Raw genomic sequence first — 24922 nt, forward strand, 5'->3', positions numbered from 1 at the left:
TAAGAAGGGGAAAGAAGGGATTAGAACTCTCGGCCACCATACTGCCTCACTCTGCAGTTTCTTTCTCCCTTGGAGGACCGCCCCACTTCCGGCCAGAGAAATGGTTGCTGGGAGGTGAAGTTCTTGTAGTAATAATAGACCCCTCCTCCTAGCCTTCTCCCTTTTTTGGATTCACTCCACTAGATCCCACATGTCCGCACAAAGTCTGGGCAAGTGATAAAATCTCTTCCTTAATCCAAAAGGAACAAACTTGGATGTATTTATCTAAAGCAGGTACTTTCAAACTTTCCCCACAGGAATCCACCGTAAAAATGTTACATCAGGACCCAATACACAGGTATATACAACTGAAGTTTCAAGAAACAATACTCAGGATATCCCATCCATCACAACAAAAAGCACCCTTTTATGCACAAGGAAAAGCCCGATATCAATAGAATAAGCCAAAATATATTACTATCCCCCCCAATCTCATCTTTTCCCACCAACCACTAAAAAGCAATGGAGAATGTAGCAACACAAAGCAAAATCCAGTTCAGCTTGGTGGTTTCCTCTTTATTGATGTGCCTCTTACCTCCCCCCCACAATTTCATCCCCTTCCATCTACCCCACAAGAAGATAGTGAAAGGGAACCAGTATTGGGGTTCTGAGCTCCATGGGCAGTTAGAAAAGGTACAGAAACCAAAACAATCACTGGATGTGACAGAGACTGACAATCAAGAAGTCTAAAAGCAGAGTGGGAAAGGTGGTAGAAAGGAGAAGGCAGGAGAAAGGAGAGGTACCAGAGGCCATCACCCCCATTCACCCCCCTGCTGGAGGTTCTGGAGAAGAGCCTCAAACATTAGGAAGTACAGGTCCTGAAGGAAGAAGTCAGGGAAGGGGGGGCCATCTCTCTCTATGTAGAATGGGACCCCCCCACCGCAGGCTCAGCAGCTTCACAGGCCATAGACACTTTCGTCACTGTAGGCAATGTACAGAAAGAAGTCTTCCTCATGGTGTTCCTGGGGTGAAAGCAGAAAATAATGGTGCTCAGGCATCTGGCCTTTAGTTACCTGAACCACCCAACACCCAAACACATTCTTCAAAAACCATTTTTTTGAAGACCCTCAAACCAGTGCCTTCTCTCCCTCACTTGTTCCAGGACCTCTCAGCCTAAAAGGATTATCTCTAGCAGCAGCCCTGGGGGAAAAAAACCCACAACCCTCAAACTGCTCTCTGCTGCCTTGGAAGAGGAGGGTGGGGGAGGGTCCATATCAGAACAGTTGCTCCAGCACACTGTTCTCTCCCTTCTGTCTACTCCCACTGTCCTGTCCAAACCTCCAACCCAGGTTTACCCAGTGAATCCAAGAACTGACCTAAATAAAACTTTCTTCCCCTCAAGCTCTTCCAACTCCTCTCAAAAACCACCACTACGTCCCAATCGCCATACCTGGTATAGCTGACCCATCGTGGCACTGGTGGGTGGAATGACATTGTTGACAAAGAAAAACAAGGCATCCTCAGCTCGGAGGTGAATTCGCTTCCGGATCAAGAAATAGAACTGCCCAACTGCCCAAAATATAAGATGTGATAAAGTCACAGATATCACAAATGCCTTCAAAAGAACAGCTGCTATGTGGAGTTTCCTCCCACATGTAGCAAAACCTGGGTATTGTGATAAGGTTCCCACCTGTGAGGTCAGAAGGCACCAGGTATTTCTTTTTGTCCAAGTCCCCTATCCGAGCTTTGGGAGCCTTTTCTACTATCACCTGATAAAGGGAAGATGAAAATGAGAAGACATTAGATATTACAACTCCCAGCTCCACCTGCCAGGAACCCAAGCAATAATATTCCTAAGCACCCAAACACCCCAGACTCATTTCTTTGTCTCTGACCACGTGATGCAGCTCTGAGTAGAGACCCGGGACCCCACTGACTCAACCCCCTCAACCACGCAGGGCCCTGAATAGAGGGCGTCATAATAAACAACTACCTTAACCCCACGGGATGACTTGTCTGGGCGGCTGTAGTTTCAATCTCAAAGCCTAGGTAGCTGGGGTAATTACCATGTGACATTCAGACTGTCAAACTCCCTACAGCCTCCGACCCAAATTCCAAGGTCTAGCTCCCCCATCTATACCCGAGCCCCCAGCTACCACCACTGCCCCTCCTTTCACCTCCAGCCCCAGAGAGCGATTTCAGGGTCGCTTCCAACCCCACCGCAGCCAGTAAGCAGCCTGATGGCCGCACTGCCCGTCCGGACCCAAGCCTAGGCTGTGGCGTCAGTACCAGCGCCCCGCGCCCTCGGCCCAGGCTGCCGTCCTCACCGGGACCCGGTCCGGGTATTTCTTTCTGATCTTCTCGCCCTCAGAACGGCGCTTCTCGAACGGATGCTCCTCCTTATACACGAACTTCATCCTCCCGGGAACCGGGCTGGACCGGACTGGGCTGAGGGAACCCAGGGAGGGGGGGCCCGGACGGGGGGCGGCGGCGGCGACGGTGGCGACGCGCAGGCGGATTCAGCGGAGCGATCCCAAGACTTGCGCCACTTCCCTATTCGCCAACCAGCCCCCGCCCATCTGGGGCCGCCCTGCGTGCTACGTTACGCCACTAGCGCAGCAGCTCCAACGCGGGCCACTTAGCACCGCCTACTGACCGCACCCCCACGCCGCCAGCGTAATCACTTTGGAATCAATTTGTGGGCTACACGGGCGACGTAGCAAATTTGGGTGATTGGTCTTCGCTACCTTCAAAAATAACTGAAAACCCATTTCCTGACCTTCCCCACGAAGCTGGGAAAGAAGATAGGAGATAGTAACCATAATTAGAGACTCGGTTCCCCCCCAGTTCTCTCCGGACATAACGTAGAGGAAAGCGGAGATAACTTACAAGGACAGCTATTCACGAATAGTTGTTGGTACGCAAAAGGCGGCCGTTGACACCAAAACAAAGTAGTACCCCAGGGGAGAAGGGGGGTCTTCCGAAATAGAGGGCAGAAACTAAATATATGTTTGCAGAGACGCACAGAACGCTTAGGTTTCAGGAGGGTGGACCAATAGGGACTGGAGAGTAGGCTTGAAAGGTGGGGACTACGTCAGCGCGGAAGAACACTCAGACTCCTAGCAACGCAATCATGTGACCTGAGGGAAGGGTGGAACGTCACGTGGCGAGTGCGAAAAGTAGAGCCGGCTGCAGGAGGGCAGAGGGAGGCCGAGCCGAAACTGCTGGAGCGGGAGCCCGGAGGCTGGTCGGTGTATCCGGGGAGGGCGGAGGGCCGAGGGCGCCGCGCCCAGGGACAGGCCGCTGAGCTTACCTAGCCAGCCCCCAGCCCGGCCTTTCTCCAGCTATACGCATTTCCTGGCATCTAGGTTTCTCCTTTCATACCCGTGTCCTACCGCTCTGAAGCTCAAGTTCCCGAGGACACACAGCTGTCCTTTTCTCCCAGCCAGGACGCCCATCCCGCCGCTCAGCCGCTTCCCACCAAAGCGTCGGAGGTAGATGTTCACCACTCCATCCTCGCCAAGCCAACACCGCCTTTCCCCTAACCCTAGGACCAGCAGCAGTCTCTCCCCTCTGCTTTTCATGTCCCCAAACCCCAGAGAAGGACCTGGGGCAGCTTTGGTTTCAAAGTTATAATGCATGGTTTAAAAGAAGGGGGAGGGTGGGGGAGAAACAGAGAGAGAAAGCTGGTTACAGATCTGAGGAAATCTAAGAAAGGGAAATGTAGAGAAAAGGAGGGGAGGGGACAAGTTTGGAGGAAATGCAGTGGCCCAAGTCTGTTTCCCACCCACAACCCAGCCCTTGGAGTGAAGAATTAGATCAGTTTTGTACAAGAGTTTTTTAAAAAATTAAATCACAACAAAGCTGGCTTGGCTTCTCTCCGAGCCTCCCGGATTATTGAATGTCTGTCTGTCTCTCTGGCCAGTCCTCTCTCAGTCACAAGACAGTGTTTCGGCTCTCCTAGACCTCTGCGTATGTCCCAGGCGGGTTTCCAGGGAGTGCGAACACGAAGTTTGAGAGAGGCTGCTTCAGAGTCTGGCCCGTGTGTCCATCCAGGTTCCATACGGAGTGCAGGGCTCCCAGGGCAGAGAGGGGAGGGGGGCAGACCCTGCCCAGGCAGTCCTCACCGTTGGACAGGGCGTCAGACAGCATCTCGAGGGCTCACCCTCCTTTTCCCCCCCACCCCAACTCAGGTGGAGGGGGAGCAGCTGTCACCAGAGCCTGTGTTGGTGAAGGTTTCGGCTTAGCACAGAGCGGACATCAGCGGTGAACCTGGGATGACAATAACTTGCATTGGTAGAGTCCTTCCAGTGACAGAGGCAGCCTCACTGGAGAGGTGGGGCAGTCACCATTTCACATAATGAGATTGAGGTTCAGTCTGCTCAAAACACTAGGGCTAAAAATGGTCAGCTTTAATATAAGACTTCCATTCAACTGCTAAATGCTTAAGGGAAGAGAGATAAGTAAAAGAGGACAAACTTTTAATCCCTCTCGGGATGAAGGTAAATGTCTAGTTTTCCTTACCTGAGGGCATCCAGCATCGGGAGCAGATTGAGAAGCGCGGTGTCACTGGGGTCGCTGAACCAGGACTTGATGGGGATGGCATTGTCTGAGAGTGGAGAAGTCACAGAAGAATCAATGGATTCAAGAGGGACAAGGTGTTTTTTCTTTTGTTTGGGAGGAGAAATCATTACTTTAAAATACATGTATTCACCTCACCACCAGTCACCTACCCAAATCAATCACCTGAGAAAAACCTTCCCGATTTGTACTCCAAAATAAATTAACCGTAATCACCACATTGCATACTAGTATGAGGCTTCTAGTCACACCTACCGCCATTATATGACATATATCTGCTATGAGAAATCTGCTTTACAGAACAGACATGCGAGGGAGGGGGAAAATCTCATTTAAGAGAGAAACAATTTGCATCTTGGCCGACAATAAAAGCATCCCAGCTCCACGCATTCAAAATACTTCCTCAGAGCCACTTCCTGGACCGTCACACTCACCCCATTGCCCCATACCTGGATGGCTCCTGTAAGCCCCTGGGGAGTTATCCAAGATCACAATGCTGGAGAGGTCACTGTGGACCACAGAGAGGTCCTTGATGTAGCTGCCCAATTCCAAAGTGCAATGCTACAAGGCAGGGTGAGTTGGGTATCAAAAGGAGACTCGATCCTCTGTAATTGCTCCCCCAACCCCAACGCCTGGGCAGCCAAACTCCCACAAAGGGGATCATGCAGTAAGCCTCCCTCACGTCCCCAGGCCTCACTGCAAGGCAATTGCCTCAAACTCAAATCCCTCCCTGGTGACCTGCCTCCGGAGTTTGCTTAGACGTGGATTCTAGCCCCTTACCTGTCTGTAGTATCTCCTCTTAAGAATGCTTCTGCTATTGTCTAGTTTGTCTGCCACAGCAGAGCCATAAATCTCCATGCTTGCTGTGAATACTACCAGCTCGTACCACTGGCTCACCTGAAATAGATAGGGGAAGGAGGAGGTATCAGAAGAGGTGATCATTCGTTTAGACATGTAGTGCCCTTTCAACTGGGGCTATCGAATGTCTCTGAGGACACAAAATTCTGAGTGCCCCCAAACTCAGGGTCTTAAGCACCATACACCCTTAATTAAGATTCAAAGATGCAAGGACAGAAGAGCGGGAAGCCTGTGGAAGAACAGAATTATACCCGAACAAATGAACCCAAACTACCAAAAGCCATTCTTCAACCATACCACAACCTCCCATCCCCAAATTGCCCCTAGCCATTTCTCCTCACCCCTTCCTTCCTCCAAACCTTCTCAATCACCAGAGCCCTAAAGCCATTCCTTCATCATAGAGCTCCCTTTGGCTTCTGCAAACTCACCACTTCTAAGAAGAAATCCACATGGGGCCTCTTATGTACAAAAAACCGGACAGGATGTTTGTCTATTACCACCTGTAGAGGAACAGGGAAGGACTGGGGGAGGTCCTGAGCACCACAGCACTGCCTGGAGACACCCCACCCTCCCTGCCTGCTCCCCTTCTTCAGGCTGGCACTGGTGCCAGGGGGTGGGGACAACACATTGTGGGGCTGGGAAAGGCCTAAGTAGAACAGACATGACCATTCCATCACTTCCCACAGCACACACCTTGAGGATGAAGTCAGGAGGTGTTCCAGGTCGGACCGTGGGCCTCAGAACCCCATCATGATGGGAGTGAATAAGTGTCTCATCCAGATCCAGCACCAGAATCTTCCTCTTCACCTGGCCTGAACAGGAGAAAACAACACCAGCCAACTTCCAGCCCAGACCCCGAACCCTGCCTCACCTTAAAGGATCTTCCCGGCTAGCAAACTCACCTAGCCGATTCCGGGACACCGGAGATAAGGGGAGGATATCATATCGAACAGTTTGGTACTGAATTACCTGAGAACAAAAGAGAGGATTAGAATCCTTGACAAGGAAATCTTCCTCAGTAACAACAGGTAGCAGGTGTTGAACATTTACGGTGTGATGGGCACTGTGTAAATGACTTAAGATGACTTTATTTATTTCTCAAAACAATGATATCATCTCTTGTTTTAAGAATAAACTGAAGCTTGAAGAGATTGAAAACATTGCCTAAGGCCACACAGATAGGAATTATATTATTTAGCTGTTTGATCCAATTAGAATGAAAATAGCTCCATGAGAACATGGATTTTGCCTCCATCATGCTGTATTCCTAGAACACTGTAGCAAGGGGTGGACAGTTAATACTAGAATGGATAAAGTGGTGGAGTCAGGATTGTACCCATGCAGGCCGGTACAAGAACCTGCTCTTAACTCTGATACCCCTTGCTACTTTGAACAAAGAAGTCACAGCTCTCCCCACGTCCACCCCAAGGATTCTTTGTGACAACTCCCTTCAGCCTCGGATTCCTTAGTGGACACAGAGTAGGAGTCAAGAAGGGAGGTCCTTGGGCTCCTAGGGGGAACAGAGGATGAGGGAATCCAGGGGTTGTCAGGTCAGCTAAGTTCCTCTGGCTAGGGGCCACCAGGCCTATTTTAACCAGCCACCTGTCCATTTCTGTCTCTATGAGCCAAGTCACAAGTTGCAAAGAACCTAAGCCCTCAGAACAGCCTCCTTTTCCTGGTACCCAGGGCAAAGCAGAGGACATTGGAAAGCCCCACCCGCCAAGCCAACTGACAGGGCGTGGAGAAAGCCCGAGTGAAGTAAGGGCTATGAGTAAGAGGTGAGGATGGGACAAGGACATCCCTAGCTCAGCCTTCTAGTTCCTCCAAACCTTTCCCTAAGGCTCTCACTTCTAACACTTACTCTCCCCCATGCAAAGCCTGGCAGTTCCCTCCTCTGCCCTTTTCTTCTAAGGCACAGACAAATGCTCTTCAGACCAACCGCAGGCCCCGGGCTCACCAGAACCAGGGTCCCCTTGCACACCAAAGAGCCCTCACCCCTAATCCCAAGGCATCTGCCCTTCTTTTCTCCCCGGGCCACCATGAGGCTGAGGCAGCTCGGGTGTCCTGCCTGCTATCTCGGGTTGCACATGCTGGGCATGTAGGGACTGCTCCAAGCATCTGCCAGAAAGGGGGCGGGGGAAAGACCAGATTGGAAGGGAAGACAAAAGACTGTGGGGTCAGTGCCGCTCAAAGGAAAGCAACTAACCTCTGGCTGGGCTGAAGGACTACTCCTTGCACCCAGAACAAAAAATGATGTGTCAGCAGAAGAAGGTGGGGTGCTCAGAGCTAGGCCAAGCAGAGAGAGATGGCAGCTAACATGGAGAGAAAACCCCAGGGGCTGACCCACACATCTGAGCATCTAACCCCAAATTCTTCTGGGCCAGTGGTCGGCAAACTCAGTCAACAGAGCCAGATACCAACAGTACAACGACTGAAATTTCTTTGGAGAGCCACATTTTTTAAACTTAAACTTCTAACACCACTTCTTCAAAATAGACTCGCCGGGGCCGTGGTATTTTGTGGAAGAGCCACACTCAAGGGGCCAAAGAGCCGCAGTTTGCCGACCATGGTTCTAGGCTCCTAACTCTTGTCTCAGGGAAATAGCCCTGCCTACCACCATGACCACCCAGAACAATCCACACTCTAAATCAGGAAATGGAAGTCGAATGGTAAAGGAGACACTAAATGCAAGGCCAGGCCCACTGCCCCAAATCAATCGAGTTCACCACAACCGCCCAGGGTTTTCTGGAAATTCCCTGACACAGGCAGCTCCTACCTGGCTTTATTCTTTCAAGTTTTCCTGAGGTATGCCAAAGAGTACAGACCAGAGAACTCAGCACCCTCGCTCACTTCATTTTCCCCAGACTTCAGAGGATTCTCCCCAGTGGTGGTGGGACCGCAGCGATATTATCCTAAGAAGCTATGACTTTGGTGAAAAACTATGAGGGACGGAACCCAGAGGCACAGATACATGCAGTATCCACTGTCCACAGAACCTCTCACAAAGCTGGGGTTCTCCGGGAGAAACAAGGGGCCTTGCCCTGGGATTCAAGCCTACAACTGACAAACACGGACAGGAATACCCTCGCTTTACTGTGCTCCCTTCCGCAACTAAAGCAGCCCAACATAAAAAAGCATCTTAGTCCCAGGATCTCAATAAACCCAGGTACCCACACTCACATTACGAATTAAGTTTTCTGGGCTTTTTTGGAGGAGTTGCCTTAATGCAAACCGCAGAGGTTTCTCCTTCACACACAGGGTTTTTCTCAAGTTCCCGCCCTTGTTTGTCACATATACCCTTCCACCCACCTCCACTCTAGACCCCTAAGCCCGTGGCTCCCTTATTATAAGGCCAAACACACCGTTTCCTAATAACAGGAGGATTAGCCCACATGAACAGATCTGCTGCCATCAAACAGGTGTTCCCCGCCTCTCCGTTCCTTTAGCAGCAACTCCAGCTTTTATTAAGAGCGCCCCACCCACCACCCTAGCCCCCAAGAATTGCCAAATCCTGTCCCTGTCTAAGTCCCCCTCCCCCCAATCTTGGTTCTACTACAAGGATCTCCCTCCTCCCCATTCCACCCCATGCCCTGCGAAAGGTGCCCTAATTCGCTAAGGGGAGAAGCCGCTACCAGGACCCGACAGAGGCCCGAGACTTTCCGAAAACCCGTGAGCACCGCTGACCGAGGTCCCCACCACGACCAGCGCCCGCCCAGGCTCACCGTGCGGATCTGCCTCCGCAAAAGGTAAATGAAGAAGCTCCACAGCTTGGCGGCGAAGGCCACGAACGTGCGCAGCCCCAGCAGACACTGCGTCCGCATCATCCCGATGACCCCGGCACCGCCGGCCCCGGGGCCCCCGCGGCCCAGCTCCGCCAGCCCCCCGGGGGCAGCCCCCCGCCGCCGGGAGGGGGAACGGGGGCCCCGAATGGCAGGAGAGGCTGCAGAGAGGGGCACGGAGCGGGCGGCTCAGAAAGCCACCCCGGGCGAGGGCAAAGCCCAGCGGAACCAGGAGCTGGGGGGCAGGCGTGGGCAGCCCGCGGGGGCCCACATGGGCAGGGAGTGGCACCGGCGGCTTCGCGGAGACTGCGGGCCGAGACAGACCGGGTTAGGACGGGGTCCTCCGAGCGCAGGAGGGAAGGGGATGGAGAATTGGGGGAGGGGGCCCGGGGGAGGGGGCTGGGGAGAAAGGAGGGGGAGGGGAGGAAGCGGAGGGCGGCCCGCTGCGCAGGCGCGCTAGGGGGCTGCCCGCGGGAAAGGGGCGGGCGCGGGCAGCCGCGCGCGAAGGGCCGCGGCCCGGGAGGACAGGCCGGCTGGCGGAGGAGCGGGGGAGGAGGGGAGGGGGAGCCGAAGGGCGCGGATGCCTGAGCCGGAGCGGCCTCCCCCTCCCCGAGGTCGGGGGCGCCTTAACCGCTGAGGAGCGGGGCTGCAGCTTCTGCAGCTGGATTTCCCACTCTGACAGGCGCCATTTTACCCAAGGGCTCCCTCCTCCTTTCTTCCCCCCTCCTTTCACCTCTGACACTACTTCCGGTGGTGACGTGTGTGCGCTTCACCCGGGCTGCAGCTCCGGACTCGGCCTACGGGGAGGGACCGGGAGGGCGGTGTGGCCGCGCACAAGGCCGCGGACCGCGCACGCGCAGACGGCGGCGGTGGGCCGGCCTGGGGAGGAGCGGGCCCCGCCTCTGACGGGGTGAGCGGGGCGGGGTGACTCCAATTGACCCCGAGTTCGGGCGGTCTGACGGGATCGTGCGGCCTCCTCCCCCTCCCGCCGACACCCGCCCCAAACCGCTCCTCCGCCCTGGTTACTGTAAAAACGTGGAGAGGGGCGTCGTCCGTACGTATGGGCGCCCGGCGCGGGCGGGGCGCCTCCGCGTGAGCCGCCCCGGGAATATTGAACATAATGTGACCTCTCCGTCCAGACGGAGCCGGATCTCGGCGGTGGGAGGAGCCATGGACGCCCCGCCCCTTCCCCTGGGGGCGGGACCGCGGGTGATGACGCCATCAGAGGGCGTCGGAGAAGCGGCAGGGCCGCCAGTGGGAGATGCTGGAGTCGCTATCGGGTCATGGCGGCCTGGTGCTGCTTCGGGGTGAGGGGCGCCGGCACGGGGGCTCGGGAGCCGGGTTCGAGGGGCGGCAGCGGCGCGGAAGGGCCGTGGGTCACAGGCTCGGGTGGTGGCAGCGATGGTCCGTGAAAGCGGAAACCTTGTGCTCACGCTGTTTATCTGTCCTCCTCCCCCAGACTCGGTGGAGTGGGAGGGGCGCAGTCTCCTGAAGGCGCTGATCAGGCAGGCCGCGCTGCGGTGAGTATCGCGCGGCGCCTCCCCGTTCTCCCGGGGCAGGAAGCCGAGGCCCACCCTGACATCGCCTCCTGTGTACCCCAGTGGAGAGCAGATCCAGGTCCTGGGCTGTGAAGTGAGCGAGGAAGAGTTTCGTGATGGTTTTGATCCCGCTACCAACAGCCAGTAAGTACAGACTGGAAGAGAGGTCATTGGACGTGGGACCTCTTATTGCTAAGGAATTTCCCTCAAAGCAGCAAGACCAGGGTCTGGCATGTGAAAGGTTCAAGTCAGTAATGCCTGGGCAGGCTAAATAGCCACCTCAGATGGTGAATAAAGAAAAATTGAACTTACGTAGGAAAAGGGGTTGGGGAATGGGAATATCCAAAGGGAAGTGCGACACAGCACTAAGCCAAGGGGCTTTCTGTACCTGGCCCATCCTTACTGTGTTCTTGTCTGTCTAACGGTATGTAGTAGCAGCCACTTATTCGTTGAATGAATAGATATGGATCTTCCAGGAGGCAAGAATTAGCAAGAGGAGTGATAAGGAATTGGTGAGTATGTGGAGAATCCAAAGCAGATTGTGAAATAGAGGGTAAAGGCCTACAGTAGGCAAGTTTGTACTGGAGAAGAAAAATAAACATGTTCTGCTTTTTTTTGAGTTAGTCAGAATCTGGATTCCAAACATGCATCAACACTTAACTGTAAGCTACTGAGGGGTTTGTCCTACAGGCAGAGGGAACAGCATATGCACAGTTCGGCATATATCAGGAAGGCATACCAGTGCATGGATGATGGAAGAGCTTACTGAGGTCAGACAGAAAAAGATACCTGAGCCCTAGCCAGTTTGCTTAATGGGTAGAGTTACGGCGTGCAGATTAAAGGGTCCCAGGTTAAATTCCAATTTAAGGGCTCCACAGAGTGTGTGCAGGAGGCAACCAGTCCATGTGTCTCTCTTACATTGATGTTTCTCTCTCTGACTTTCCTCCTCCCTTCCACTGTCTCTAAAAAATCAATGGAAGCCCTAACTTGTTGGGCTCAGTGGATAGAGCGTCAGCCTGCAGACTCAAGGGTCTCAGGTTCGATTCAGGTCAAGGGCATGTACCTTGGTTACCAGCACATCCCCAGTAGAGAGTGTGCAAGAGGCAGCTGAATCGATGTTTCTCTCTCATTGATGTTTCTAACTATCCCTCTCTTTCTCTCTGTAAAAAGTCAATAAAATATGTATTTTTTAAAAAACAATGGAAAAATATTTTGAGGTATGGATTAACAACAACAACAACAAAAAGATACCTGATAGCCCTGGCCAGCGTGGTCAGTGGTTAAGAGCATTGGCCCCCCAAACCCAGAGATCGTGGGTTCTGTTCCAGTTAAGGGCACGGACTTGGGTTGTACATTTCTGGACCCAGTTGGGGCGCATTTGGAAGGTAATCAATTGATGTGGCTTTCTCACGTGGATACTATTGGGTCGGCAACTAAGTAATTGCGGATTTTTTAAAGAAAAAGACAATTTTTTCATGGAACTAAATAACTTTATTCTGTAATGTATTGCCCATTTTGATCAATGACCTTTTGCCATCTTTCAGGCAGCATCATAATCCCACGTTCAAAAAACTTCTGGGTTTTTTGTTTGTTTGTTTGTTTGTTTTAAATAAATTTTTATTGTTCATATTATTACAAGTGTTCCTTTCCCCCCCCTTCCCACCCCACCCTCTGCCCTTTCCCCACTCCCCATTGTCCTCATCCATAGGTGCACAGTTTATGTTCAGTCTCTTCCCACATTCCCCTCTCCCCTTTTCCCCAAGAATCATTAGTTCACTCCCCTTCCATACCTCTGATTCTATTATATTCAACAGTTAATATTGTTCATCAGATTTTTTTTTTAATTTCCTTGGTTTTTAGATTCACTTGTTGATAGTTACGTATTTGTTGTTCATAATTTTTATCTTTATTTACTTTCTCTTCTGAAAGAACCCCCTTCAGCAATTCATATAATTCTGGTTTGGTGGTGATGAACTCCTTTAGCTTTTTTTTATTAGTGAAGCTCTTTATCTGACCTTTGATTCTGAGTGATAGCTTTGCTGGGTAGAGTATTTTTGGCTGTAGGTTCTTGCTATTCATCACCTTGAATATTTCTTGCCATTCCCGTCTGGCCTGCATGGTTTCTGTTGAGAAATCAGCTGACAATCGTATAGGTGCTCCTTTATAGGTAACCTCCTGCTTAGCTCTTGCTGCTTTTAATATTCTCTCTTTGTCCTTTGCTCTTGGAATCTTAATTATGATTTGTCTTGGTGTGGTCCTCTTTGGATTCCTCTTATTTGGAGTTCTGTGTGCTTCCTGGACTTGTAAGTCCAATTCTTTCACCAGGTGGGGGAAGTTTTCTGTCACTATTTCTTTCAGTATGTTTTCGATATCTTGCTCTCTCTCATCTTCTGGACCCCCATGATTCTGATGTTGGATCGTTTGAAGTTGTCCCAGAGGTTTCTTACATTATCTTCAATTTTCTGGATTCTCTTGCCTTCTAGCTTCTGCAGAGGAGTGTCTTCTGGCTCTTTATGTTCCAAATCTTTGACTTGATTCTTGCGATCTTCTATTCTGTTTTTAGGACTCTGTATAATATTTTTTATTTCAGACAATGTATTCTTTATTTCTTGTTGATCCCTTTTCTTATCCTCATAGGTCTCAATTATTTTATCGGCCTTTTCTAGGAAACTCTTGAAAAACCTTATAAGTGTGGTTTTGAACTCTATATCCAGTCGCTTTTTGTCCTCCATTTCTTTTGTTTGTGATCTATTTGGTTTAGGCATTTTCGCAGACAGCTTTTCTGATGGGGCGGAGTTTCAGGGTGGAGCCTACAGCTTTGGCTTCCGTCAGCCCCGACCTATGCGACTCCTGAGACTCAGGGTCCTTTAGTACTTGTTGCAAGCGCCTCTGAGAGAAAGGTGCCCTCGATTTTCGCCTGCTACCAAACAGTGTAGGCTCTCCCGCAATGGGCCCGAAACTGGGGTTCAGTTCAGTTGGAAGTGGAGTTGGAGGTGGCGTTCAGAGCAGTCTGGAGCCCCTGTCTCCTTCCCGCCAGGGCAGTCCTAGGGCACAGCCGGCCGGCCCTTCTCTGCGCACAGTGTGCACGCCTCTGGGACCTCCTTTCGCCACTTCCCCAGGTTCCGCCTTACAGCCCAGCTCCCTATGGATGAGCCTGGGTCCCCCGGGGTCTGGCCTAGAACGGAGGTTCAGAGCAGTTGGGGGCCCAGCACAATCGGAGCTTTTCTCTGCTTCCCGCTAGGGAACGCCAGCCAGGCACTCGGCCTCCCTCCTCTCTGGCTCCGTCCTCTCCGCGCTCGCCGCGTGTCTCCGTACCTTAGGCTTTTACAGCTCCTCCGCGCTTCCTTCTGGTTTTCTCCTTGCTTCTCGTTGTAGAATTTCCAGTCAGTCGACTTTCCTGTAGTTCTGGGTGATGTCCATTTTATATTTTAGTTGTATTTTATTGAAATTGTTGCGTGCGGCTGCGGCTAGGTGCCTATCCGAGCAGCCATCTTGGATTCTCCTCAAAACTTCTGGTTTTTATTAGCAAAAAACTGAATCAGGTACGATTTGACATCATCATCATTATTGAAATTTTTACCATTCAAGGAGTTTTGTAAAGATCGAAACAAAAAGTAATCAGATGGTGCAAGGTCAGGACTATATGGTGGATGTGGCAAAACATCCCAACCAAGCTCCATTAATTTTTGCCGAGTGACCAAAGATGTGTGTGGCCTTGCATTGTCATGATGGAATACAACACCTTTTCGATTTGTCAATTCGGGCCGCTTTTCTTCAACTGCATTGTTTAATTTCGTTAGTTGTTCAATGTAGACATCAGAATTGATCGTTCGGTTGGGTGGTAAGAGTTCAAAGTAGACAATTCCTTTGTAATCTCACCAAACTGATAACAAAACCTTCTTTTGATGAATATCAGCTTTTGATGTTGTTTGAGTTGGTTCACCTGGCCTGCTCCATGATCTTTTCCGCTTGATATTGTTGTAAACAACCCATTTTTCATCGCCAGTTATCAGTCATTTTAAAAATGGATCATTTTCATTACGTTTCTTTAGCAAATCGCAGCTGCTAATGCGTTGCGTTAACTGTGATTCTTTCAGTTCGTGAGGAACCCATGTATCGAGTTTTTGAACATAGCCAAGTTGTTTTAAGTGATTTTCAGTGCATGTATGTGATACATGAAGCTTCTCTGCAATCTCACGTGTTGTACTGTGACAGTCTGAATTGATTATTGCTTTGATTAGGGCGTCATCAACTTCAACTGGACGACCAGAGCGTTTTTCATCTTTGAGTGAAAAATCACCAGAACGAAATTTGGCAAACCAATTTTGACACTGCCGTTCTTTAAGGCTTCGTCACCATAAACAGCACATAACTTTTTATGAGCTTGCGATGCGTTTTCCCTTTGCGGAAATAAAAAAGCAAAATATGACGAAAATGTTCCTTTTGATTTTCCATTTTTCAACGAACGCCAAACGAAAACTACAAAACAGATCAAAAAACTTTTTTTACTGATTAACAGCTGAATAGCCAACTATCAAATAACAAAATGTGTTTTACATTTGTACTACGTCTGCAAACCTAAAAATTCAACTGAAGCCATATATGTGTGAAACCCGCAATTACTTAGCTGCCGACCCAATATCTTCCAGTGAGGATTAACAACAGCAAAAAAGATGCCTGAGAGTGAAAGGTTTTGCAGAGTCTGAAAGGAGTTAAGATGTTGTAAAGAAAGTGGGGAGTCATTTGAAAATTTGGGAGTGTAGTATCATCATTCCTATTAGCTTCAGTGACCACAGTGTTAAGAAGGGTTGGCAGGGGGCAGCATGGAGATGGGGAAACCAGGTGGGAAAATTATTGCAGTAATCCAGATTGACTCAGGTGTATGTACTGAACACCAATTGTGAATCAGTGCTGCCCACTGGAGACAGAGTGGTGAATGAGTCAGATGTGATCTCTATTGGTATGAACTTAGAGCATAATGTAAGAGGTGACAGAGCTGGCTTGCAGGAGTAGCAGTAAGAATGGAGCGTTTAGGCCGGGACCGGTTTGGCTCAGTGGATAGAGCGTCAGCCTGCGGACTGAAAGGTCCCAGGTTCGATTCCGGGCAAGGGCATGTACCTTGGTTGCAGGCACATCCCCACTAGGGGGTGTGCAGGAGGCAGCTGATCGATGATTCTCTCTAATCGATGTTTCTAACTCTCTATCCCTCTCTCTTCCTCTCTGTGAAAAATCAATAAAATATATTTAAAAAAAAAAAAAAGAAGAATGGAGCGTTTAGAACAAATGTAAAAGGACTTGAGCCACTTATAGATGGACTTGTAGATGTGGGGTAGGGGCAAGTATCCAGGTCAGGAGGTCCCTGAACCCATACATTGCCTGATTAAGAAAGATTACTTCCTGGTCTGGGTAGTTCCATGAATTATAGTAGTTTATATCTATCTGTTGAGCCCTATTTTGTACCAGTCATTGCGAGAGAGGTGATGCTATATGTTGAGATGCCATTTGAAAGGGAAACAGAAGGTAGAAAGGAGGGGTCTGGGAACAACTTCTGCCACCATGAAGCTTTCCCGGGATTTTCAGCCCACTCCGGCATCCCTTTCCTGAATTGCTATTGTATCTGTAGTTGGTACCACATAACTTAATTTGTGGCCTTTGCTAAGCTCTTCTACAGGCTGGAACCATGTCTCGTGTTCTTTCCTTTTCCTTTCCATCCAGAGATAAGCACCACTCAAGACTTATTTGACAGTGATGATAGCTAACATTTATGAAGTATTGTATTTAGTATGTTTCAAGCACTGTGCTAAATGTCAAAAGGTTTGTATTCCTGTTTTACAAATGAAGAAACCAAAGATTAAGTAATTTATCCATTACGTGACCTTGGGCAGTTAGCAAGCTTCGAGTTCAGGGCTGTCTGATGCCAAAGTCTCTTTACTCAATCACTATTTTCTACTTCTCCATTATTACCTTTCACTGGAATATAAGATACTGGTGAAAACTGAGAAAACGGTGCCACAAAGGTCAGAGGGTGAATTTCAAGACTGGCAGAGGGGCAGTATGTTGTCTCCTATTTTCTCTTTGTAGGCTGGTTTACCATGACCTCTTCCGAGACCCTCTCAACTGGTCCAACACTGGAGAGGCCCTTCCGGGGGGGCCCCTGGGAGTGCTGAGAGCAATGCGCAGGAGAGCAGGTCCCGGTCCTGTCACCATTGCGCTTGATTCACTGAGCTGGCTGCTGCTCCACCTCCCCTGCACCGCACTCTGCCAAGCCCTGCATGCTCTGAGCCGACAGGACTCCCGCCGCGGTGAGACCCCTCCTTCGTTCCTTCCCCTCAGATGTGTCCCTCTGCCAAGGAACAACATATCAGAGATCTTCAAGTGGTTCTTCTTCCGTCTCTTTTTAAAAAATGTATTACTTTAACCTTTCTTTAAAAATATATTTTTATAGATTTTGGAAAGGAAGGGAGGGGGAGACAGAGAAGAAGAAACATCGATATGCTGCCTCCAATAAGCCCTCTACTGGGGATTAAGCTTGCAACCCGGCCATGTGTCCCGACCAAGAATCAAACTGGAGACCTTTTGGTGCATGGGTCGATGCTCAACCAACTGAGCCACACCAGCTAGGGCCTTTTTTTCAATCTCTCTCTTTTTTTAAAGTATATTTTATTTATTTCAGAAAGGCAGGGAGAGGGAGAAGGAGAGAGATAGGAACATCAATAGTTAGAGAATCGTTGATCGGCTACCTCCTGCACGCCCCTCACTGGGGATCAAGCCTGCAACCTGGGAATCAAATTGTGACCTCCAGGTTCACATGTCAGTACTCAACCACTGAGCTATGCTGGCCATGCCTTTTTTTTTTTTATCTCTTTAACCTTTATACTAGTTCTTGACTTTTCTGTAATGCCACCTACCCATCACTTTTCCAAGTTCTTTTTTACTCATCTATTTTATTCATTCATTCAGCAAACAATAAATACATACAGCATGTTAGGTACAATTTTAGATAATAGGAAGATAAAGACTTAATTGTAGTCTAGTCCTTGTCTTCTGGGAGCTCAAAGTTCATCAAGGATACAGACAAGTAAACAGGTAGTTACAAGATAATCTGATAAGAACCTTGACGATAAGGGGTGAGCCCAGCAGATTTGGCCAGGCCCCTGGCACTAGGACTAGCCTGGAAGTGCAGGGCTAGTACAGGGCGGGGCAAACGTAGGATTGCAGTTGTGAAACCAGAGTTTGTTCTTGTATTTTTATTTACTGAATTGCTTTCCATCTGAACAACTGTAAACCTACTTTTGCCACACCCTGTATACTTTGGGTACGAGCATGGACTTTGAAGTCAGAAACCTGGCTTTACATTATGGTACTTGATCTCTCAGTACTTCAGTTTCCTCTGTAAACATGTGGAATTGCCATTTTTTGTAGTTCAGAGGTAGTCAAATATGAGCAAGTTCATATGGTTCAACCTAAAAATGCTGACCTGTATAAGGATTGAAATGTTACAGTAAAGTGTTTAGTGTAGTGTAAATGCTCCCCCAAAAGGCACCAATGGGATCTTGGCAAGTTCCAAAAGCTGCAAGTAACTCAGTGTGTGAGAAGCGGGGGCCCGGTGAGGAAGGTGCTGATTCATCCTTAAGGCTTGGAGGTGCCCGAGAGCTGTAGTCAGTGGTCTCTTGATCAGACCTACATTGGAGTAGGAAGTACCATGGACCCACGTTTTTGGAATGTCTCCTATCGCAAACAATCCACCTCTCTACCGGACCACCCTTTCATGCTGATACCTGTATGATGAGTCACGCATCTTTCATGCGACAAAGGAGAAAACGTACAAATATGAGTCAGTTAACCACGGTTAAAAATCTCAGGATGTTGTGCTGTGAACATTTTCGTGTTCTTTTGCTTTTGTTGCTGTTTATACTTATTATAAAATTTTCGTTTTTTGGTGTACATTTCCTTTCCTTTTCATTAAATTTTCCTTTACATTTCATGTCCTTTTTTAAAATGTTTATTTATAGATTAAACAGTACAATAGATGTACTATATATGAGAAAGGTTAAAACAGAATTATTTGGGGGTCTGGAAGGGATTAATTCCATTTACATTATTTCTAATGGGGAAAAAATGATTCGGTTTTCGAACAGCCTTCCGGAACAAATTAAGTTCGAGAAATGAGGTTCCACTGTTCATGAGAGGTGAGAGCTGAAGGAGGCCAATGCAGGGCCATGAAACGGCCACACTGAGCTAGGAGTGTGGCAGAGCAGTGACGGAATGTGGGCCTGCTTCTCTCTCTTTCCTCTTCACTATTGATCCCAGGCCTCCACCCCAAACGCTCCCTTCCGCCCTGTGTGACCTGCATTTCTTGTCCCTCTCCAGATGACAGCTCCCCGGTAGAACATGTGTGTGTGCTGGGCCTGCTACATGAAGAGCTACATGGCCCGGGCCCCATGGAAGCACTGAGCTCCCTTGCTCAGACTGAAGTGACCTTGAGTGGTACAGGGGGCCAGGCCTCAGCTCACATTCTCTATCGGAGGCCCCAACATCGTCCAACACATAAGGTCAGAGAAACCTGGGAGGACCAGAGGTTGGGGTCGGACAGAGGGGAAGAACAAAAAAAAAACCGATGTGATGAAGCATTTCTCTGTGCTTCCATCATTTCCTTATTTTCCTCATTTAACTTTCACAGCTACCCTGTGAGATAGTTTTATTACCCCTGTTTTGTGGCCTGGGAAACTCAGATCCTGTGAGCTTAACCAATGAAAGGTACTGGTTCCAGGAAATGGAACTGGAGAAAAGACTGGGAGTGGTTCCTAGGGAGGGGAAGGAACAAGTTCATAAGTTTGAATGAGGAGTGAGAGCAAGAGCCGAAAGCGGTGACACAGCCGATTGAGGCTGAAGTTCTCTCTGGTTTCTTCAGTAAGATGGAAAAAAACTTTTAATACTCTCCTTTTCCCCAGATTCAGTGGTTCTCCATCCTGCCTGACTTCAGCCTGGACCTCCAAGGGGAATCTCCCTTGAAGTCCCAGCCCCACTCAGATCCTCGCACACACCCGGTATCTAAGAGCGCCAGGGCCAGAACAAGAGAATGGGGTTGGGATCTGGCAAAAAGAGAGAATAAAAACTGCAGAGGTTTGGGGGTGGGGTCAGAGATTACAGGGATGGGGCATAATGACAGCATCCTTTGTACCTACAGGTGGATCCCACTACTCACTTGACCTTTAACCTTCACCTGTCCGAGAAAGAGAAGGAAGTCAAAGATAGCCTGACCCTGCCCTTCCAGTTCAGCTCTGAAAAGTAAGGCTGCAGCCTGTATCCCTGGGTCCTTAAGCATAGAGCCCAGTGTCTGGGCCCCAGAGGTGGGGTGACAACAGGTTGTTGATTAACCTCTGACTTTATTAGGGTTGAAGTCCATCTCCAGCGCCAAGTCTGGGGAGTGGCTCTCTACCACCCATACCCCAACAATGACAAAGCCTTTGTCGTCTTTTTCTCCATCACAGCCTTGGGTCCCAGCCCCACATCTGGGTCTGAGCTGAGCCAGAACAGACCCTGGGGGAAAGGTCAGGACAGGAAGCTAAATGGGGCGGGCAGAGGCAGGTTAACAAGGGCTTAGTAGATACCTGTTCTGTGCCCAGTGTGTGGGTGCTTGAAGTAAGACTATGGCAGGATCCTTGCCCTCAAGCTGCAAGGGAGTGGTGTTGAGTAATCTATTCCAGGACCAAATGGTGCTTCAATACTAACTAAATCAGGAGGTCAGAGAAAGGGACTGGGACCAAGAAAACTTTGGAGTACAGAGAAGGAGTCATAATTACCAGGTATAGGGTATTCAGATAGGACCCTTGTTCCCCATCCTCACCAGCACCAATTCTTCTCTCTCAGGCAGCAGGCTCTCCTGTGCCGTGGCTTAGGCCAACCTACCAGCCGTATCTTCTATGAGCCAGATGCTTATGATGACCTGGACCAAGAGGACCCAGATGATGACTTAGATATTTGACTAGACTGAATTGGAGGGGGGTGAGGAGACTGCGGGCCTATAACCATTGTTCCAGTTGGCCTTACCTCGTTTCTTCCCCTCCTTTGTTTCCTGTGTCTCTGGAGGCCCTACCCTGTGACCCGTGAGCTGGGGAGCAGTGTCCAGTCGGACAAAAAGTAGGATGGGCCCTAACCAGTTTGGCTCAGTGGACAGAGCATCGGCGGGTTAACTGAAGCGGCCTGGATTCGGTTCTGGTCAAGAGCATGTACCTTGGCTGCAGGTTCCCCGGCCCTGGTCATGGTGCATGCAGGAGGCAACCAACCAATGTGTCTCTCACATTGATGTTTGTCTCTCCCTCTCCCTTCCACTGGCTCTAAAAATCAATGGAAAAATATCCTCAGATGAGGATTAACCAAAAAAAGTGGGATGGGGGCAGAGGGAAAGGTGAGAGACTAGGAAACCTCTCTCTCACACTCACACACACACACACCTAATAAATATTTTTTTATTAAAAAAGAAATTCTCTGGTAGCTATTTAAGCAAGAGTTGGGAGTAGAAGGGACTGGAAGATGGCAGTGGATTAAGGAAACCAAGTACCGGAGTCTTCAGGAGTCAATAATGGGCCTGAAGAACAATGAACTGGTGGAACAGGGTGACCTGGCACACCATTAGTGCTCAGTGTGGCTTTGGGTGTTTTTTTTGTGGGGTTTTTTAGCTGAAATAGGTGAACTTAGGTTCCAGCCTCCCTGTAAGGATTTCAGTAGGAAGAAGCAGAGGCCCTGAAGGGGAAAGAAAGAAGCCTCCTTTCCAAAACATACTTTTTATTACTGTACAAAAAGCACATCCACCCTCTGTTCTCCCCCGCCCAGCCCCAGGGAACTGTACATGGTGTACAGGAATGCAGTGACCCGCAGCGCCCCGCACATCCTGCCCACAGGCCGAGCTCTGCCCCAGGTCCTTCCGAGTGCAGGTTGCCAGGCTGGGGCAATGGAGTCCCAGCTCACACATACTCCTTGGCAGAGTTGGGCTTAGTGTAGGAGCGGGGAGCACCATACCTAGCTTTGCCCTCACTCCCAGGACAGGAGCAAGAGAGCATTGCGCCTCCCAGGAGGACCAGAGCAGACCCTGCCCAGCCGATGAAGATGGCAGGACCAAACTCGTACCTGTGGGGAGAGGGAATTGCGGTCAGAAACTCTGGCCTGTCTCTCCAGACCCCAGACCTGTCCCCTTAGGAGGCAAAACTCCCATACTTACTTAATATTCATGGGGACCAAAGGGTTATAAAAGTCTCTGACAATCTGGTGACCGGACCAGGAGCAAGCTATCAAAGCAGCAAGACCTAGAGAGAGAATGAGGGTGCAGGTACTGTGAGACTCCCTTCAAACCGGCACCATGTCCACCCTCACTCGGAGCCCTGGATTGCCTTGGACCTGTGACTCACCTGCCACGATGAAGATGATGCCTCCGGTCATGGCTATACGGGCCTTTTTCACCTTATCATCTCCCCCGCAGCGGGTACACTTCATGCCCATCGTGGCCACGAACATGGCTAGGAAGCCCAGCACGAGGGACACCACCATCAGAGCCCTGGTGGCCTGCTGGGCCGCTGGAGGAAGGAGGGGGCCTCATTACTGGGAGGCAGGCAGCCTTCGAGCCGGCGGCCGCCGGCTGAGATGCCCTGCGTCCAGGCCGGGGGCCGGTTCTGGGTGGATCCCGGCTCCAGGGCCTCGCTCCGCCCCACCCCGTCTCTGCTCTGCGACTCGCCCGGGGCGCCCGGTTTCGATGAAACTACCCTGGGAAGGGGGAAGGAGGTAGGGGGAAGGGACAGCGGCCGCCGGAGGCTCCGCACGGGCCGCGGAGGCCGGCTCGGCACAGCCCTGACCCCGCTATCGAGGCCGCGGGCCTGTGGCTTCGTCTAATCGGGCGATAAGATTAGAGGCCGCAGGTCTGCCCGTTCTGCCCGGAGCGCGGCTCCTCACCGAACCCGCGCCCCCTTTGTCCGCGAGGAAAGGTGGGAGCAGGGAGGCCACCGCCAGCCCGGGCCCGGCCACCCGGGGAGCTGGGGGAGAAGGGGCGGCCCCGCTGTGGCCGCCTGGACGCCGCCCGCCCCGGCCAGCCCCCCTGCCCGGCCCGGCGCTCCCGCTCCCTCCCCGCCCCGCGGCTCCCAGGCAACCCGGGGCGTCGGGCCCGGCCTGCCCGCCACCCCCCCACCCCCTGACCTCGGCCCGGCGCGTCCGCCCCGTCCGTCTGGCGGCCTTACCGGGCAGGGCGAGCACCGAATCGTACATTTTGCAGCTGATGATGCCCGTGCTCTGCGTCACGCACTCCATCCACAGCCCCTTGTACATGGCCTGGGCCGTGATGATGTTGTCGCCCGCGTACGAGCTCATCTGCCACTGCGGGAGGGCGGTGCACACCAGCAGGCCCACCCAGCCCAGCAGCGCCAGCGAGAAGCCGAGCAGCTGCAGCCCCGCGTTGGCCATGCCGCTCCCGAAGGCGAGGGCGCGGGCGGGAGCCTCTGCGGCGGGAGAAACGTCGAGGGGCGACCCCACCAGACGACTCGGGCTGGAGTCACAAGCCACCAAAATCAACACCAAAAAAAAAAAAGCTTCTTGTTGAGCGACTGCGAATCTCTTATCCCCGAGGTGAACACGAAGCTCCCCTCCGGCGGCACAGGCTCCGCTCCGAGGACGAGCAGGCGGCGAGGCGATCCCCGATCCCCGACGTCCGTCCGGGCCGTTCTCTCCGGGGCGGACGGCGCCGCTCCCCAAACAAAAGGCGGAACGGGGTGGGGGGTTCGAAGTCCCCGCGGACCCTGGGCTGTGGCCGGGCCGAGGTGCAGCGGCGGCGGCGGCAGGTGCGGCGGCAGGTGCGGCTCCGGTATTTGTAGGGCGTCGGGGGCGCGCCCCGCGGCCCCGGGAGCGCGGCGGGAGCGGAACCGGAGGGGCGGCCGAGGGTGACCTGACGTCACCGAGGGACACTCACCTGGGCCGGAAGTGCCGGCCCCCTCCTCCCCTCCTCTCCAGGTGCAGAGGAGGAAACCTGAGCGCCGGGGTCACGCCCCTGCGCGGCCCGTCCGGGGCCGCAGCTGGGGAGCGGGCGGCGGCCGGTCGGGAGTCAGCCCTCCGGACCGGACTTCGATCGGCGCCGGGAAGCCCCTTCCCCGCCGCCCGACAGGTGCACCGCGGGGGGTGGGGGGAGGCCCGAGCGCGGGGACGCCCCCGGCCGCCTCCGCCCCGCCCCGCCCCGCCCCCGCCCCCTTCCCTCCCGCCGCGGGGACTCCGGGCCGGGATTCCGGGAGCATTTTTGTTCCCGGGCCCCCCCCGACCTTGCCCCCAACTTCAGCTCTACCGCTTTTTCTTCTTATTCCTAGCCTACCCCCTTCATGGAGGGCGGTGCTCTGCTCCTTTATCTTCTTCTTCCTAGCCTCGCCGACCCCGTCGGGGCCCTGTCTCCAATCCTTAGAATTCCCCCTTCAGCTGCCGTGCTGGCGTCCTACCCAGAGCCACCGCCCCAGCACACCGCCCCCTCCGCCCACCCTGCCCTCCCCCAGACATCCTGCCCTCCAGCAGGCACCCTGTCCTCCAGCAGACACCCTGCCCTCCAGCAGGCACCCGGCTTGCAGGCATGACTTTCCGTCTTCTTGGTCCCCTCTATCCAAACCCCTGCCCTGACTTAGTGCCTGGGCCCTCCCAGCGGTCCCTGTCCCCTCCCGCATCAAGGGTCCCTGTCACAGAAGGAAGAAACCACCGCAACCAGAAGCCAGCTGGAGATGGGAGCAGGTGGCGCCTCCGTTGCAGCCTTGGTCACAGCCCTCCTTCCCGCCCTTACGTCTTTCCAAGCTTGTCCTTCACCTTCGCCTCTTCCTCCCTCTTACCACCAGCCCCCACCCCCGGGCCCCCAGCCACACCCCCATTTCTCTTTCATTCTGAGCTTGGACCAGCCTATGTGTGGGCTCTCCCACCCGCTCTGTCTCCCTAACATCTGGCTCTAATGGGACCTTTGATTCAGCTCGCAGGCTCCCACCGCACCCTCAGGTTCCTTCTCTGACTCTCCCCAAACTGTTTCCCCATCCTCCCTCTGGATAGCTCTTCCCAGCATCCCACATTCACTCACTCTTCCCAGGCGTTTATCCTCTCCCCCTTCCTGCCTTTTCCACTTCCTATTTCACTGTCCTCTCCTTTAGTCTACCTTTGGACCCTCCTGTCTCCAGCGCGCTCGGA

General features: G+C 51.9%; 4 protein-coding genes and 1 long non-coding RNA gene across 6 annotated transcripts; 1 reads left to right on the top strand and 4 right to left on the bottom strand.

The window, feature by feature from the left end:
* Positions 1-534: 534 nt before the first annotated feature.
* GABARAP (GABA type A receptor-associated protein) lies at positions 535-3063 on the bottom strand. Its single transcript, XM_084862688.1, has 5 exons — positions 2869-3063; positions 2307-2771; positions 1670-1748; positions 1430-1548; positions 535-1001 (listed from the first exon to the last, which is right to left on the bottom strand). Exons 2-5 carry the CDS (start codon positions 2394-2396, stop codon positions 936-938), a joined length of 354 nt encoding a protein of 117 aa, XP_084718814.1. The 5' UTR covers positions 2397-2771; positions 2869-3063; the 3' UTR covers positions 535-935.
* Positions 3064-3802: 739 nt separating this feature from the next.
* On the bottom strand, positions 3803-9392 carry CTDNEP1 (CTD nuclear envelope phosphatase 1). The gene is made up of 8 exons (XM_084862686.1): positions 9141-9392; positions 6321-6387; positions 6112-6230; positions 5847-5918; positions 5341-5457; positions 5010-5121; positions 4504-4588; positions 3803-4251 (listed from the first exon to the last, which is right to left on the bottom strand). Exons 1-8 carry the CDS (start codon positions 9240-9242, stop codon positions 4191-4193), a joined length of 735 nt encoding a protein of 244 aa, XP_084718812.1. The 5' UTR covers positions 9243-9392; the 3' UTR covers positions 3803-4190.
* A 41-nt stretch (positions 9393-9433) lies between these two features.
* LOC311611013 lies at positions 9434-10346 on the bottom strand. The gene is made up of 3 exons (XR_014793048.1): positions 10224-10346; positions 9931-9994; positions 9434-9503 (listed from the first exon to the last, which is right to left on the bottom strand). It is a non-coding gene; the product is annotated as an uncharacterized lncRNA (long non-coding RNA).
* ELP5 (elongator acetyltransferase complex subunit 5) lies at positions 10110-21219 on the top strand. 2 transcript variants are annotated; one of them, XM_084862684.1, is made up of 8 exons: positions 10110-10504; positions 10657-10717; positions 10799-10879; positions 16817-17037; positions 19106-19287; positions 19687-19782; positions 19923-20023; positions 20606-21219. In XM_084862684.1, exons 1-8 carry the CDS (start codon positions 10459-10461, stop codon positions 20718-20720), a joined length of 903 nt encoding a protein of 300 aa, XP_084718810.1. In that variant the 5' UTR covers positions 10110-10458; the 3' UTR covers positions 20721-21219. The 2 variants fall into 2 exon arrangements, with proteins under 2 accessions (XP_084718810.1, XP_084718811.1); XM_084862685.1 differs by having other exon boundaries at positions 10116-10251.
* CLDN7 (claudin 7) lies at positions 21189-23569 on the bottom strand. Its single transcript, XM_084862687.1, has 4 exons — positions 22960-23569; positions 22141-22305; positions 21954-22038; positions 21189-21862 (listed from the first exon to the last, which is right to left on the bottom strand). The coding sequence occupies exons 1-4, from the start codon at positions 23180-23182 to the stop codon at positions 21700-21702; spliced, it is 636 nt and encodes a 211-aa protein (XP_084718813.1). The 5' UTR covers positions 23183-23569; the 3' UTR covers positions 21189-21699.
* Between the last annotated feature and the right edge of the window lie 1353 nt (positions 23570-24922).

The sequence above is a fragment of the Pipistrellus hanaki genome (genome assembly GCF_964339955.1).
Source record: "Pipistrellus hanaki genome assembly, chromosome: 16".
Lineage (NCBI taxonomy): Eukaryota > Metazoa > Chordata > Mammalia > Chiroptera > Vespertilionidae > Pipistrellus > Pipistrellus hanaki.